Consider the following 13,873-nt stretch of genomic DNA (forward strand, 5'->3'; position numbering starts at 1 on the left):
TCACTGGTCCTGTTAACTAGGAATGATGGGCGTCGTAGTCCCAAAAGAGTTGGAGGGCCACGCCTGCGCCTGCTATGCATGGCCTGCCCTGAAGTGCAGATACAGCAGTACCTCAGCTTACCTAACCCTCTGGTTGCGTAAACTTCGGGATACGTTAGCGACAAGCCTGGAAGTATTTTACCGGGTTTTGCCGCACGCACAGAAGCACTCTACTGCGCCACACGCATGCGCAGAACAGGCACCTCCTGTTGCAAAAACCTCGGGATCTGGCCACTATAATGTATTAGTTTTAAAAAATAAAAAAAATCTGTGTCGCCAATTTGGCAGTCAACAATTCATCTGGTGTAGTTGTATGGTTGCAAAAGCTTGTCCTCTTTTCTCCTTTTCTAAAAAGGGTGTAAGGGGTCAGCAACTTTTTCCAGCCGTGAGCTGATCCACTGTCCCTCAGACCTTGTGGGGGGCTGGACTATTGAGGGGGGGAATGAATGAATTCATATGCCCCACAAATCACCCAGAGGTGCATTTTCAATAAAAGCACACATTCTACTCATGTCAAAACACGCCGATTCCCGGACTGTCCACAGCCTGGATCCTGAGGCAACTGGGCAGAGCCTTAGTTTGCCTACCCATGCTCTGGGCAAACCCCCCCCCCCCTGTTTTCCTAAACTGGAGTCTCCAAAAATAAACGGAAAAATACGGCAGCTTCCACCATCGGGCAAGCGGCTTTCAATTCCGCCATCCAGGCGTTTTTATCTGTATTTAAATTTGCAATACTTACAGGCAAATGAACACTGCAGATAGAACTGCCGGCTCCTATGGCGGTCAAACACTGAAGTTGACATGAATTTAAAAACATGCAATTTAAAAAGAAAGCACAAATGAGATTTTTGCACGGTAGACATAGGTAGAAAAGCTTCTTTCAATTCCTTTTCCTTCAACCATTTCATCAGTCAAAAAGCACCTCCTAGCACGTGAGTCTTTCCGGTGAAAACGGAGTTAAAACTTTGCTTTCAAAAAAGAAAAAAGAAAAAAAAGAGAGAGCGATGCAAATCGCCAGATGATTTTTGCACCCAAATGGAGTTCAGAGGCCACGTTCAGGATGCGAATTTAAAAGGCAGTAAAAAAATAGGAGAAAAAAGATGGACATCCAATTGTGTTATCGCTCATGTTCTCAGGATGACCATAGTGATGAGACCTGCAAGAATCAGAAGAAAAAAGCCAGTTATTTCGGCTTAACTTGAGAAATAACCCACACCAAGAAAGCTTGTTCACTGGGAGCACGTTTGTCAATATTTGTGAAACGTGGTTTACATACACATCTTACATACACAACTCATCTCTTTAACAAATGCTGAAATGTCAGAGAGCTCAAATTTACTTTCAGTTGCAATCAGTTAAATCACTAGTCAGTAAGACTAGATTTAAATCTCTTTTTCCCCCTTACAGAAAGGTTCGGCCTTGCTGGCATCCTCCTAATATTGACAAGCAGAGGAAGAGTAGTTTTTACAGTTCTATCAAAAATGACTGATTTGGTTCTACTATAAGAAATACATTGACAGATAAGGATGAAATGATTTGAAGTGAGGTTTAATAAATTGACTGTTTCCATTTGGACAGCTTTTCTGCTCTACTTGATTGGAAAGAGAAAAAGAATTGTAGCCTCAAAACATTTGGAGGGCCGAGGTTGAGGAAGCCTGCTTTGGACTATAACGTAACCTAAACAGAAAACTATAGAAAGATTCTTCCTCCAAAAGCATTTTATTTCCAAAATCCGATTTAAATAAAAAAATCCTATTTTAAAAAACTTGCTTTTAAAAAACATTGATCCACCCTGGTTGCAATTTGCTGACATGGCCCTCATGCAGTGACTCGATTACAGGGTTGTTTTTTACGTTTCTTTACACATTTTCATTTTTACACTCAGCCACAAATCCTATTTTGAAATGACAACAAAAAGATGCGTACCTAATACGTAAGCCGCTACTAACTTTTGATTCACACTTAAGTGGAGGTAGAGAGGCACAAGGGAACCCCCTTCTCCCAGCGTGGGAAGCATGAGAGCCGCAATGCACACGATTCCGAGGAACACGGTGAGCAAACTTGGCCCCGATGAGGCAATTCTGTTTTCTGGAAAAAGGAAAAGGCATTTGACACTATGGAAAGGGGCAATTTCTTTCCTTTCCTTTCTCCCCCCCCCCCTTTATTGAATTTAGTAAATAACAAAACATTTTAAAAAAATCTTTATTATATTGCAAAGTAAATACATCAAAACAAAACCATACATAAAGAGTAATATCCAATAAAACAGAAAGAAAATAAAGGGAAAAAATGCAAAGGAAAGTAGACAGAAAAGAAGAATAAAGTATCATATTTCATTACAATAAACACTGATTTACAAAATAATAATAATAGACTTCCATCACTCTCACAGCACTTCCTTTCACCTTTCATATTTTATCTGTATTTCAGTATTATTTTCATCTGAATATATAAATGTGTATATATGTATATTTCCCCTTTTCCATTCACCAGGTCGTTCTAGACACAGCCAAATTTTTACATTTGAACCTTGTCTTTCTAAGTAGTCATTCAAGCAATTCCATTCCTCCTGGACTGTATTCATTGGCTTTAGTCTTATTATATCCGTCCATTTCTCCAGTTCCAAATATTCACATAATTTATATAGCCACTCCTCTTTGGTCAGTACCTGGTTACCCTTCCAGTACTTCGCCACGAGAATTCTTGCCGCTGATGTTGCATACAGAAAAAATTGAGTTTTTTCTTTTAGAATATCACTGTTCAATATTCCCAAAAGATATGTTTCTGGTCTTTTACTATGTGAAGTTCTTAGTAACTTTTTTATTTATTCATGGATCATGTCCCAGAACTTTCTGATCTCTGGACATGTCCACCACATATGGTAGAAGGTTCCAATCTGCTTTGTGCATCTCCAACACTTATTACTAAGCAATCTGTTCATTTTAGCCAATCTCTCCAGTGCTAAATACCACCTGTGGTGCATTTTCAGGTAATTTTCTCTTATTAAATAACATGCTGTAAAATTTATATTTTTTGCCCACAGTTTTTTGAATGGTATAACATAGGCATGTCCAACAGGTAAATCTGAAAGCATCTGAAGGCAGCCCTGTTTAGGGAAGTTTTTAATATTTAATGCTGTATTGTTTTTAACACTTGATAGACTGGGGAAACTTAGCCAGATGGGTGGGGTATAAATTAATCATCATCATCATCATCATCATCATCACTGGCTCCCCCCAAAGAAGCTCAAGAACTTTGGCTTCCCTAAAAAAAGCCCAACAACTTAGACCTGAACCGGTGTAGATCACTGCTAGTTTTTAACTTTGTGAGTAGATCACAGTCTTGGCAACCCTAACAAAAAGTTCAAATGAGATCCACTTCATTCCTAAACATTTCATTTCACCAAACATTCTTGCTTTTATTGACATTGGGCTTCCCGTCAAATCCACCCAGCCAGAATGGCTAGGACTTCAGAGATTGGCAACCTTTTTCAGCAGGGGGCCAGTTCACTGTCCCTCAGACCTTGTGGGGAGCTGGACTAGTTGGGGGGGGGAATGAATGAATTTCTATGCCCCACAAATCGCCCAGAGATGCATTTTCAATAAAAGGACACATTCTACTCATGTCAAAACACGATTCCTGGATGGTCTGCCGACTGGATTGAGAAAGCGATTGGGCTGGATCCGGCTCCTGGACCTTAGTTTGCCTACCCATGGGCTAGGTTCAACCTCCAATGGGGGAAAACAGTGTTCCTCTGAATACCAATTGCCAAAAACCACCAGCGGGGAGAGGGATGCTCAGATTCAGCTTTTGAGCTTCCCATTAGGTGCAGGGGCCAGCAAATTTTTTTTTGCTGCAGGCTTGTCCACTGTCCCTCAGACTTCGGGGCGGGCTGGAGAACCAGCACCAGGGAGGGTGGGAGTTGGAAGAAGAGGCGGGGTAGGCAAGTAGTCCTCCTCCCCACCCCCCACGCTTACCCTCCCAGGGGCTGCCGCCGCTTCTCATGGGTAGGCAGGGCGGCGGGGGAAAGATGAGCGGTGCAAAAGGGCTGGCTCCAGAGAGGGATTGCTGAAAATGGTGCTCAGCCAGCTCCCTTCCTCACCTAGGCAGGGCAGGGAGAAGCCAGGAGGTAAGACTTGATTTAAAACACACACACACACACACACACACACACTACAGAAAAGTTCATCCTCTTCATATTGACAAGCAGAGGAAGGTTTCCTTTTTTTTTTTGAATCATAAAATCCTTTTTTCCTTACAGAAAGGTTCGACCTTGCTGGCATCCTCTTCATATTGACAAGCAGAGGAAGGTTAAGCTTGTAAGGTGACTTGATGTTACACCATAATCATACTATCAAAGAAGTAATTGCAGTGATAAATAATATGTAATGGGAATGAGAACTTAAAAGGACTCTCAAGGTGACAAGTGCTGGTGGAGGGGAGTCAAGTGGGTGTGCTCCTCCATCTTTTCTTTCTTTCTCACCTTTTCCCTTTACTGTCTTTGGTTTTGGGGGTGAAGTGTGTGTACCTGTTTGTTTGTAAATATTCTCAAATAAAACATTAAAAAGTCAAATGGGTGTAGTCCTTTCTTTCTTTCTGATCCTTTCCCTTTACTCTTTTTGGTTTTTGGGGTTAAGTGCAGGCTTCCTCAGCCTTGGCCCTACAATCCCATCATGGCTGATCACTGGTCCTGCTAGCTAGAGTTGTAGGCCAAAAGCATCTGGAGGGCTGAGGTGGAGGAAGCCTAGTTTAAAAGTGAAAACCAGCCCCTGAAACCTGACCCTGTGCTCCACTGGGAGCCAGTGCGGCTGGCACAGCGCTGGGTGGACGTGGTCCCGCAGCGGGGACACTGCGTGGAACCTCGCCGAGGCGTTCTCTGCCCGCTGGGGTTTCTGGGTGAGCTTTGAGGGCGACCCTGCGTAGAGCGAGTTACAATAATCAAGCCTGGAGGTGACCGTTGCATGGGTCACTGTGGCGAGGTCAGGATAAGGGAGGTAAGGGACCAGCTGCTTAATACGGCAGATGTGGGGAAATGCCTCCATATTGTCTGCTTGTAAATATAAATAAGAAATAAGAAAGGACAACTGGAAATTATTTATGCGTGAAACAACAGCAGCAAGGATTCTATTAGCCCCAGCTCGGAAGACGGAAGAAAGCCAAGAAAGAACAACGGCAAGAGAAAGTCATGGAATATGCAGAATTAGCAAAATGAACAGATAAATTACATGAGAGGGACAACACAGACTTTAAAAGAGAATGGGAACCATTTATGATATATATGAAGAGACAACAAGGAGAGTTGGACTCATTGGCAGGGTTTGAGTAAACATTCACAAATGCATATAACAAGGGTAGGCAACCTAAGGCCCGGGGGCCAGATGCAGCCCAGTGGCCTCAGTCCGGTGGACTGGGACTAGGAATTGGCATGTTTTTACATGAGTAGAATGTGTGCTTTTATTTAAAATGCATCTCTGGATTATTTGTGGGGCATAGGAATTCATTCACACACACCCCCTCAAAAAATCTAGTCCAGCCCCCCACAAGGTCTGAGGGACAGTGGACCAGCCCGCCATGAAAAAAACTTGCCAGCCCCTGCCATGGGTAGGCAAACTACAGCCCAGGGGCCGGATCTGGCCCAATTGCCTTCTGGTGGTCTGGGAACCAGTGTGTTTTTACATGAGTAGAATGTGCCCTTTTATTTAAAATGCATCTCTGGCCCCCTGCTGAAAGTTTGCTGACCCCTGGTATATAATACAGTGGTACCTCTGGTTAAGAACTTAATTCGTTCTGGAGGTTCATTCTTAACCTGAAACTGTTCTTAACCTGAGGTACCACTTTAGCTAATGGAGCCTCCTGCTGCCGCTGCATGGTTTCTCTTTTCCTGAAGCAAAGTTCTTAATCCAAGGTACTATTTCTGGGTTGGCGGAGTCTGTAACCTGAAGCGTATGTAACCCAAGGTACCACTGTAGTAGTAGTAGTAATAATAATAATAATAAAATAAAATAAAAAATAGAGAAAGAGGCAGGTCAATAGCTCCAAAAAGCAATGGTGTTCCAACCATCCAACTACCTGGCTGGCACAAAGCCTGCTCGAAAAAGACGCTCTCTGCCAGGTGTGCCGTGATCCTCTTCTCCTCCTCTTCCTTCGGGTCTTTAGCTGCTGGAAGCAGAGTGGCGATGACCTCTTTCCTCCCCAGCGCTTTCCTCTGGCTCTGCTCGGAGACCTGGAGCCGAAACTTGTCGATCACACCATAGTGGCAAGGTCGGACATCTCTGTGACGGATCACACTGTAATGGGAGGAGGACATGAATGGCCACATTTCCTTTTTTAACGCATTATTGCTCTTTTTTTGTTTTAATATAATGTTTATTAAATTTTCTTTTTTATTTTATAACAAGCATCCCCAACCTGCGGCTCCCCAGATGTTTTAGCCTACAGCTCACATGATCCCTAGCTAACAGGACCAGTGGCCAGGGATGATGGGAATTGCAGTGCAAAACATCAGGAAGAAGAAGAAGAAGAGTTTGGATTTGATATCCCGCTTTATCACTACCCGAAGGAGTCTCAAAGCGGCTAACATTCTCCTTTCCCTTCCTCCCCCACAAGAAACACTCTGTGAGGTGCGTGGGGCTGAGAGACTTCAAAGAAGTGTGACTGGCCCAAGGTCAACCAGCAGCTGCAGGTGGAGGAGCGGGGAAGCGAACCCGGTTCACCAGATTACAAGTCCACCGCTCTTAACCACTACACCACACTGGCTCAATCTGGAGGGCCAAAGGTTGGGGATGCCTACTTTTTTTAAAAAAGAAATATTTATTAAAGTTTTACAAAAACATGAGTACAAAAATACATGAAAAAAAAAATACAACATACAAAGGACAAAAAGAAAATAAGAAAAAATTAAAAACAAATCCATTTTTTTATATCTTTACTCTCATTAGCTTGTTTCTTTGACCTCCTCACACCTCCCCTTCTTGTATTCCCATTTACATAATCAAATCAGCAAATCCTTACCCTCTTTCATTTATCTTAACTCTATATCTTAACATTTTATAACTCTATATTTTCATCCATTATCAATTCATTTTTGCATATTCTTATTAACTTTGTTGCTAATGCCACTTATTTTCAATCCAACATCATTTTAGCATTCATTAATTTTACAGTGTTTCTGCAGATAGTCTTTAAATTTCTTCCAATCTTCTTCCACCAATTCTTCTCCCAGGTCTCAGATTCTGCCAGTCATTTCCGCTAATTCCATATAGTCCATCACCTTCATCTGCCACTCTTCCAGGGTGGGTAGATCCTGTGTCTTCCAATACTTTGCAATAAGTATTCTTGCTGCTGTTGTTGCATACATAAATAAAGTTCTATCCTTCTTTGGCACCAATTGGCCAACTATGCCCAGGAGAAAGGCCTCTGGTTTCTTCAGAAAGGTATATTTAAATACCTTTTTCATTTCATTATAGATCATCTCCCAGAAAGCCTTAATCTTTGGGCACATCCACCAAAGGTGAAAGAATGTACCTTCATTCTCTTTACATTTCCAACATTTGTTATCGGGCAGATGATATATTTTTGCAAGCTTGACTGGTGTCATGTACCACCTGTATATCATTTTCATAATATTCTCTCTCAAGGCATTACATACCGTAAATTTCATACCGGTGGTCCACAACTGTTTCCAGTCAGCAAACATAATATTATGACCAATGTCTTGTGCCCATTTAATCATAGCAGATTTAACCGTTTCATCCTGCGCATTCCATTTTAACAGCAGGTTATACATTCTTGAAAGTATCTTGGTTTTGGGATCTAACAGTTCTGTTTCCATTTTTGATTTTTCCACCTGGAAGCCAATTTTTTTGTCCAAATTGTAGGCCTCTCTTATTTGATAATAATGAAGCCAGTCTCGCACCACGTCTCTGCAATTATTAAGGGATGCCTGCTTTATAACAAACAACCAAATAAAATTTCTTCATCACATATATCTTTGCTCAAATTGAGCTTTGACTTTCTCCCGTTCTCCTCCCTGACTACCATATGCAATCACTTTTATCTCCGCATTTCTAAATCACCCTATTTACCTTATCTCAGGCTTACTCAGCCTCCGCCCTCCAGATGTTTTGAGACTACAATTCCCATCATCCCTGACCACTGGTCCTGCTAGCTAGGGATCATGGGAGTTGTAGGCCAAAAACATATGGAGAGCCAAGGCTGAGGAAGCCTGTCATCTCCATACTAAATGGACTTACTTCTAATATTATAAACAGCTCATTATTTATATATGTACAACAAGTCGTCATAATCATTTCTATTAGTACCTTGGTTTGTGAACAACCTAGCTTACGAAAGTTTTGAATGATGATCGATTCAAACCCAGACGTGCACGTCCCAGTTTGCAAACCTTTTTCGGGTCACAACCCGTGGTTTTTTATTACAAACAATTTTTTTGGTTGGCGAACACATTTTTTTGGACAATGATCCGTTTTTGGAGGCTCCATTGGCAAAAGCGTGCCTTGGGTTACGACCTGTTTCAGTTTACGAAGGGACCTCCGGAATGGATGATGGTCATAAACCAGGCATAGGCAACCTAGGCCCTCCAGCTGTTTTGGGACTACAACTCCCATGATGCCTAACTCACAGGATGAGTGGCCAGGGATGATGGGAATTGTAGTCCCAAAGCAGCTGGAGTGCCAAGGTTGCCTATGCCTGTCGTAAACTAAGGTACCACTGTAAAGCTATTGGTGATCACAAAAGATACATACAGTTTCAATTATGGGGTTTCTTCACAAACCTATGACTACCCATCCTCTCCATGTTTTTTCCCTTTCTCATAAGCGTGTTGTATCATTTTATTTCTGTGATGTTTTATAAAAACTTTCTTTCCTAGATCAATCTTGTATTCCTTTATACCATGGGTAGGCAAACTAAGGCCCAGGGGCTGGATCCGGCCCAAACGCCTTCTCAATCTGGCCCACGGACTGTCCAGGAATCAGCGTGTTTTTACATGAGTAGAATATGCCCTTTTATTTAAAATGCATCTCTGGGTTGTTTGTGGGGAATAGGAATTCATTCATTCCCCCACATCTAGTCCGGCCCCCCACAAGGTCTGAGGGACAGTGGATCGGTCCTCTGCTGACCACGTCCACCCAGTGCTATGCCAGCCACACTAGTCCCCGGAGCACAGGATCAGGTCCTGTCGGACTAATTGCAGTCGTTCACAGTCGCCCACAGGTTGACCATACCCATTGAGTCCTACTACCCTTTGGGGAAAACCCCGCCCCACCCTCCCACTATCTATCAGGGTCTGGTTAATAATAATAAATAATAAACTTTTATTTGTATCCCGCCCTCCCCGTCCGAACCTGGGCTCAGGGAGGCTAACACCAAATATGTAACACTGGTATAAAATCAAGCAATAACGAAATTACCTCCTGAAAACAAGTCAGGATCAAATTCAAATCCAATTAGATGGCTTTCCGCAGGATTAGGGTTGGGAACAGTAAACGCTCGTCAGGCCCAACTGTTTGCGCTGCTCTTATATGGGCAGTGAGAATGCTGGGAGGCCTCTTTCATACTAGACTTCGGTTTCTGTGTATCTGAAGAAGGGCACATGCCCACGTAAAGCTTAGACCCAGAACAAACTGAGTTGGTCCCTAAGGTGCCACTGGACCATTTTTAAATTTTTTTATTTCCCCACCCTGAGATGTCTTGATGAGGGTGGACTATACATCTAATAAATTAACGAATGACCTCTGGAAGGTAGCTTAGTGGTTGCTATTCATTACAAAGCAACAAACCAAAAAACAGCTTTTTACTCACATGTCAACACAGCACTGAGGCTTCACCGCGCCCGCTGCATCGACCACGACATATTTATTTGGGGTTGTGCAAAGAACTGAAAGAAAAGAAAAGGGGCCGTCATCCGATGTCAGCCAATCGCAAGGAAAACTGGCACAGAAGCGAAGCTCAACATCAGGAACTACCGAACTCCAGCCCTCCAGCTGTTTTGGGATTATAATTCCCACCATCCCTGACCGCTGGTCCTGTTAGCTATGGGTGATGGGAGTTGTTGTCCCAAAACAGCTGGAAGGCCAAGTTGGGCCATGTCTTATCCGGACTCCCAAGTTATTGTAACCCACCCACGGACCTTCAGGCAAAAGGCAGGTCAGAAAGCAAATAAAAGGAAGTTGAGACAATCCCTCCTCCCCAAGCAAACCCTTAAATAGAATTGTACCTGAGACGCACCTTTGAATTTTAAGGCAAATTCATAGGGGTTATAGAGAGTCAACACCTGTTTATGGGTCGACTGGTCGTCCGCATAAAATATAAGCTCCGTGGGGAATAGGAAGACAGGAAGGTTTCCTTCCACTAACTCTGGCTGCCTTTTTTGCTGCTGCATTGGCCCCGAGTCGTCCTCGCCACTGCGCCTTCTGCTCGCCCGATGGCTTTGTCTCCCCACACGTCTCGTCACAGCAATTTAGGAATCCGAAAGCATTATGGCAAACCTATAGCCAAACCTATAAAAACACAAGACAGCATCAAACATCTATCTATCTATCTATCTATCTATCTATCTATCTATCTATCTATCTATCTATCTATCATCTATTTATCCATCTTGGCAAACCTATAGGCAAACCTATAAAAACACAAGACAGCATCAAACATCTATCTATCTATCTATCTATCTATCTATCTATCTATCTATCTATCTATCTATCATCTATTTATCCATCTTGGCAAACCTATAGGCAAACCTATAAAAACACAAGACAGCATCAAACATCTATCTATCATCTATCTATCTATCTATCTATCTATCTATCTATCTATCTATCTATCTATCATCTATTTATCCATCTTGGCAAACCTATAGGCAAACCTATAAAAACACAAGACAGCATCAAACATCTATCTATCTATCTATCTATCTATCTATCTATCTATCTATCATCTATCTATCTATCTATCATCTATCTATCTATCATCTATATCTATCATCTATCTATCATCTATCTATCATCTATCTATCTATCTATCTATCTATCTATCATCTATCTATCATCTATTTATCCATCTTATATCTAACTGTCAATCATCTATCTATCTACCTATCTATCTATGCCAGTGCCGGATTTAAGGCCCTCGGGCTTTCAAGGTCCACAAGGTCACTTTGAATTGTGCCCGGAAATGTCCCGGGAGATATGCAGGTCTTTCAGGGTTATGCAGTCTCTGCAGTCCCTGTCTCCAGTCTGGCTGCCGCATTCTGGATTAGTTGTAGTTTCCGTCTTAGTTGTAGTTTCCATCTTCAAAGGCAGCCCCACGTAGAGCGCATGGCAATAGTCCAAGCGGGAGATAACCAGAGCATGTTCTGCTCTGGGCAGGGAGGGTCTCATCCTGCATACCAGATGAAGCTGCCCTGGACACAGAACGGACCTGCACCTCCATGGGGCTACGCAGGCTACGCAGCTGGTCCTTCAGGGGCACAGTTACCCCATTCATGACCAGGGAGTCCCCCACACCGACCCGACCCCCGTCCCCCAAGAACAGTACTTCTGTCTTTTCAGGATTCAACCAAAATCCCTTAGCTGCCATACATCCTCCAACCACCTCCAGGAACTCACACAGGACCTTCACTAGTTCTGATTTAAAAGAGAGGTAGAGCTGGGTATCATCCACATATTGATGGACGCCCAGCCCAAACAGCTGGAGGGCCAACTTGGGCCATGCCTGAGCTAGAGCAGTGGTGGCCAAACTGCGCCCTTCAGCTGTTTTGGGACTAAAATTCCCACCATCCCTGACCACTGGTCCCGTTAGCTAGGGGTCATGGGAATTGTAGGCCAAAAGCTTTTATGCATCTATGAGATCCCACAGCAGCTATTCACAACACCCATGCCAATTAATCCTGAAAATTGCAAGCCTGCCACATTTGCGAATCACGTCATTGTTATTGGAAAAAGCAGGGGTGGCCAACTCCAGAGAGACTGCAATCTACTCACACAATTCAAAACTGGCAAAACTTGAACTAGCCCAGACGACAGCGTCAATTAGAATGCAATCAAAACAAGAATTAGTGGGATGGGAATTGTAGTCTCAAAACATCTGGAGGGCCGAGGTTGAGGAAGCCTGGCCAAGGAGCTTAACGAAGCACGTTCCTCCAGATGTGTTTCAGGCACAACAAGCAGCAAAGAGAAATCCAAAGAAATGAATGGGAGACAAACCGAACGGCATATTGTAGACGAGGAGACATGATTCCGGCCCTCTCCAATCTAGCTTGCACCCTTGACAAAACGCTACCAAGTCACATTAGTGTTTACAGCGGCAGGGGTATCTTATCCCGATTGGCCGTAACAGCAGACAAAAAATGAGCAGGGGAGACGGGAACACACAAGCAGAGTCCAACCTTCGGATCCATACGTGCTCTCTCTGAGGATACGGCCCCTGCTGCTGCTGAAGCCCCCTCTAGGTGAGGGGCTGCCGCAGCCAACCCTGGCATTCTTTTTAACAGAGCTACCAGACCCCTTGCACTGCCAGCAGGCATGGCCAAACTTAGCCAGTGGCCAAGGATAATGGGAGTTGCAGTCCCCAAGCAGCTGGAGGGCCGAGTTGGGCCATGCCTTAAATTTGGCCCTACAACTCTTTTGGGGACTACAACTCCCATCATCCCTAGCCAACAGGACCAGTGGTCAGGGATGATGGAAATTGTAGTCCAGGACAGTAGAACAAGGACACCGCTGCTGTTCTCTCTCGCAACAGACTTCATCCCTTTCTGGCCCAGGCATGGACCAACTTGGCCCTCCAGCTGTTTTTTGGATTCCAAATCCCATCATCCCTAGCACCAGTGGCCGGGGATGATGGGCACTGTAGTCCCCAAACAGCTACGGTGGTCATCTCTGACGCAACTCTGCCAAAGGCACGACGACGACCCCCCCTCGAAACAGCCAGGCCCTCCTCGCCCTCAGCGATGGTCCTCTACTTTTTCGAGAGCCATTTCCCCCAGGAAGCCCCCACCCAGGCCAGAGACCCCCGATCGCTCCCTCCCCGCCGAGGGGCGGGGGGCGCGCGAACGCTCAGGCTGAGGCGAGCCGCCGCCCCACCGGAGCCGCAGAGGAGCGCAGCGCAGCCCCTTCCCCTCAAGCCCGAAGAGGCCCGCTTTTGTTTCGGGCTCGGGTCGCCTCGCAGCTGTTTGGGGACTACAACTCCCATCATCCCCAGCTACCAGTAGCCAGCGGTGAGAGATTATGGGAGTTGTAGTCCCCAAACAGGCCCCTCGCCGGGAATGAGATCCCTGAGGACCCTCCTGTGCGACGACGGACCCTCGCTCCCTGCCCTCACTCACCCCTCGGACCCGCCTCCGCCTCCGGGTTCTTTCGGTCACCAGCCGCCGCCGCCGCCGAGGAAGCACCGCCTCTTCGCCTCTCTCCCTCGCCTCAGCGGACGGGCCCGCCCATTTCCCCGCCCCTCTCGCGTCACCAGGCGCTAGGGCTGCCGGGAACGTGAAGTGGAGAGCGGGAAAAGGGCGACAGAGGCGCGAGAGGACCTCTTCTCGACGTCCTTGGGAGGCAGGGGGAGGGGGGTGGTGGGAGCTTCTCCTACGCGTGCGCAGAGAGGAGGGCTCGCTCGGGCCCGCCCCTCGTCGCTTGCTGCTCACGGGACCAGTGATCAGGGACGATGGGCATTGTAGTCCCCGAACAGCTGGAGGACCCGCTTCCCTCAGGACTGCCACCATTCCACCCTAATCCCTTATCGGAACGAATTGCTGGTGTTGCCGTTTGTAAACTACAACGCCCATCACCCCGACTGCTGTGAGCTAGGGATGATGGGAGTTGTA

At 45.2% G+C, this 13,873-nt stretch overlaps 2 protein-coding genes across 9 annotated transcripts in view; one reads left to right on the forward strand and one right to left on the reverse strand.

Annotated features, from left to right (window-relative positions):
* Positions 1 to 13,873, forward strand: part of LOC310836995 (P2R1A-PPP2R2A-interacting phosphatase regulator 1-like) — an 82,128-nt gene that overhangs the window by 30,797 nt on the left and 37,458 nt on the right. For 3 of the 6 annotated variants that reach the window (XR_014560321.1, XM_083723100.1, XM_083723098.1), the window contains one exon: positions 4,301 to 4,612. The exons of 1 other annotated variant lie outside the window; for it this stretch is intronic. Coding sequence is in view for 2 of the 5 variants with exons in the window: in XM_083723100.1 (XP_083579226.1) it covers position 4,301 (1 nt within the window). In the remaining 3 variants the exon portion in view is untranslated. Of the gene's footprint in view, positions 1 to 1,446; positions 4,256 to 4,300; positions 4,613 to 13,873 lie in introns of those variants that run through there. 2 more of the 6 variants (XR_014560320.1, XR_014560322.1) reach the window with 1 other exon arrangement.
* MOSPD1 (motile sperm domain containing 1) lies at positions 700 to 13,522 on the reverse strand. Of its 3 annotated transcripts, none has more exons than XM_083723126.1 (6): positions 13,382 to 13,522; positions 10,288 to 10,559; positions 9,862 to 9,937; positions 6,109 to 6,326; positions 1,966 to 2,127; positions 700 to 1,195 (listed from the first exon to the last, which is right to left on the reverse strand). In XM_083723126.1, exons 2-6 carry the CDS (start codon positions 10,439 to 10,441, stop codon positions 1,164 to 1,166), a joined length of 642 nt encoding a protein of 213 aa, XP_083579252.1. In that variant the 5' UTR covers positions 10,442 to 10,559; positions 13,382 to 13,522; the 3' UTR covers positions 700 to 1,163. The 3 variants fall into 3 exon arrangements, 2 of the variants coding, with proteins under 2 accessions (XP_083579252.1, XP_083579253.1); XM_083723127.1 differs by lacking the exon at positions 13,382 to 13,522 and adding an exon at positions 10,670 to 10,681 and having other exon boundaries at positions 10,288 to 10,547; XR_014560324.1 differs by lacking the exons at positions 700 to 1,195; positions 1,966 to 2,127; positions 13,382 to 13,522 and adding exons at positions 2,228 to 3,548; positions 10,670 to 10,681 and having other exon boundaries at positions 5,610 to 6,326; positions 10,288 to 10,547.

Source organism: Podarcis gaigeae (genome assembly GCF_964106915.1).
Source record: "Podarcis gaigeae genome assembly, chromosome: Z".
NCBI lineage: Eukaryota > Metazoa > Chordata > Lepidosauria > Squamata > Lacertidae > Podarcis > Podarcis gaigeae.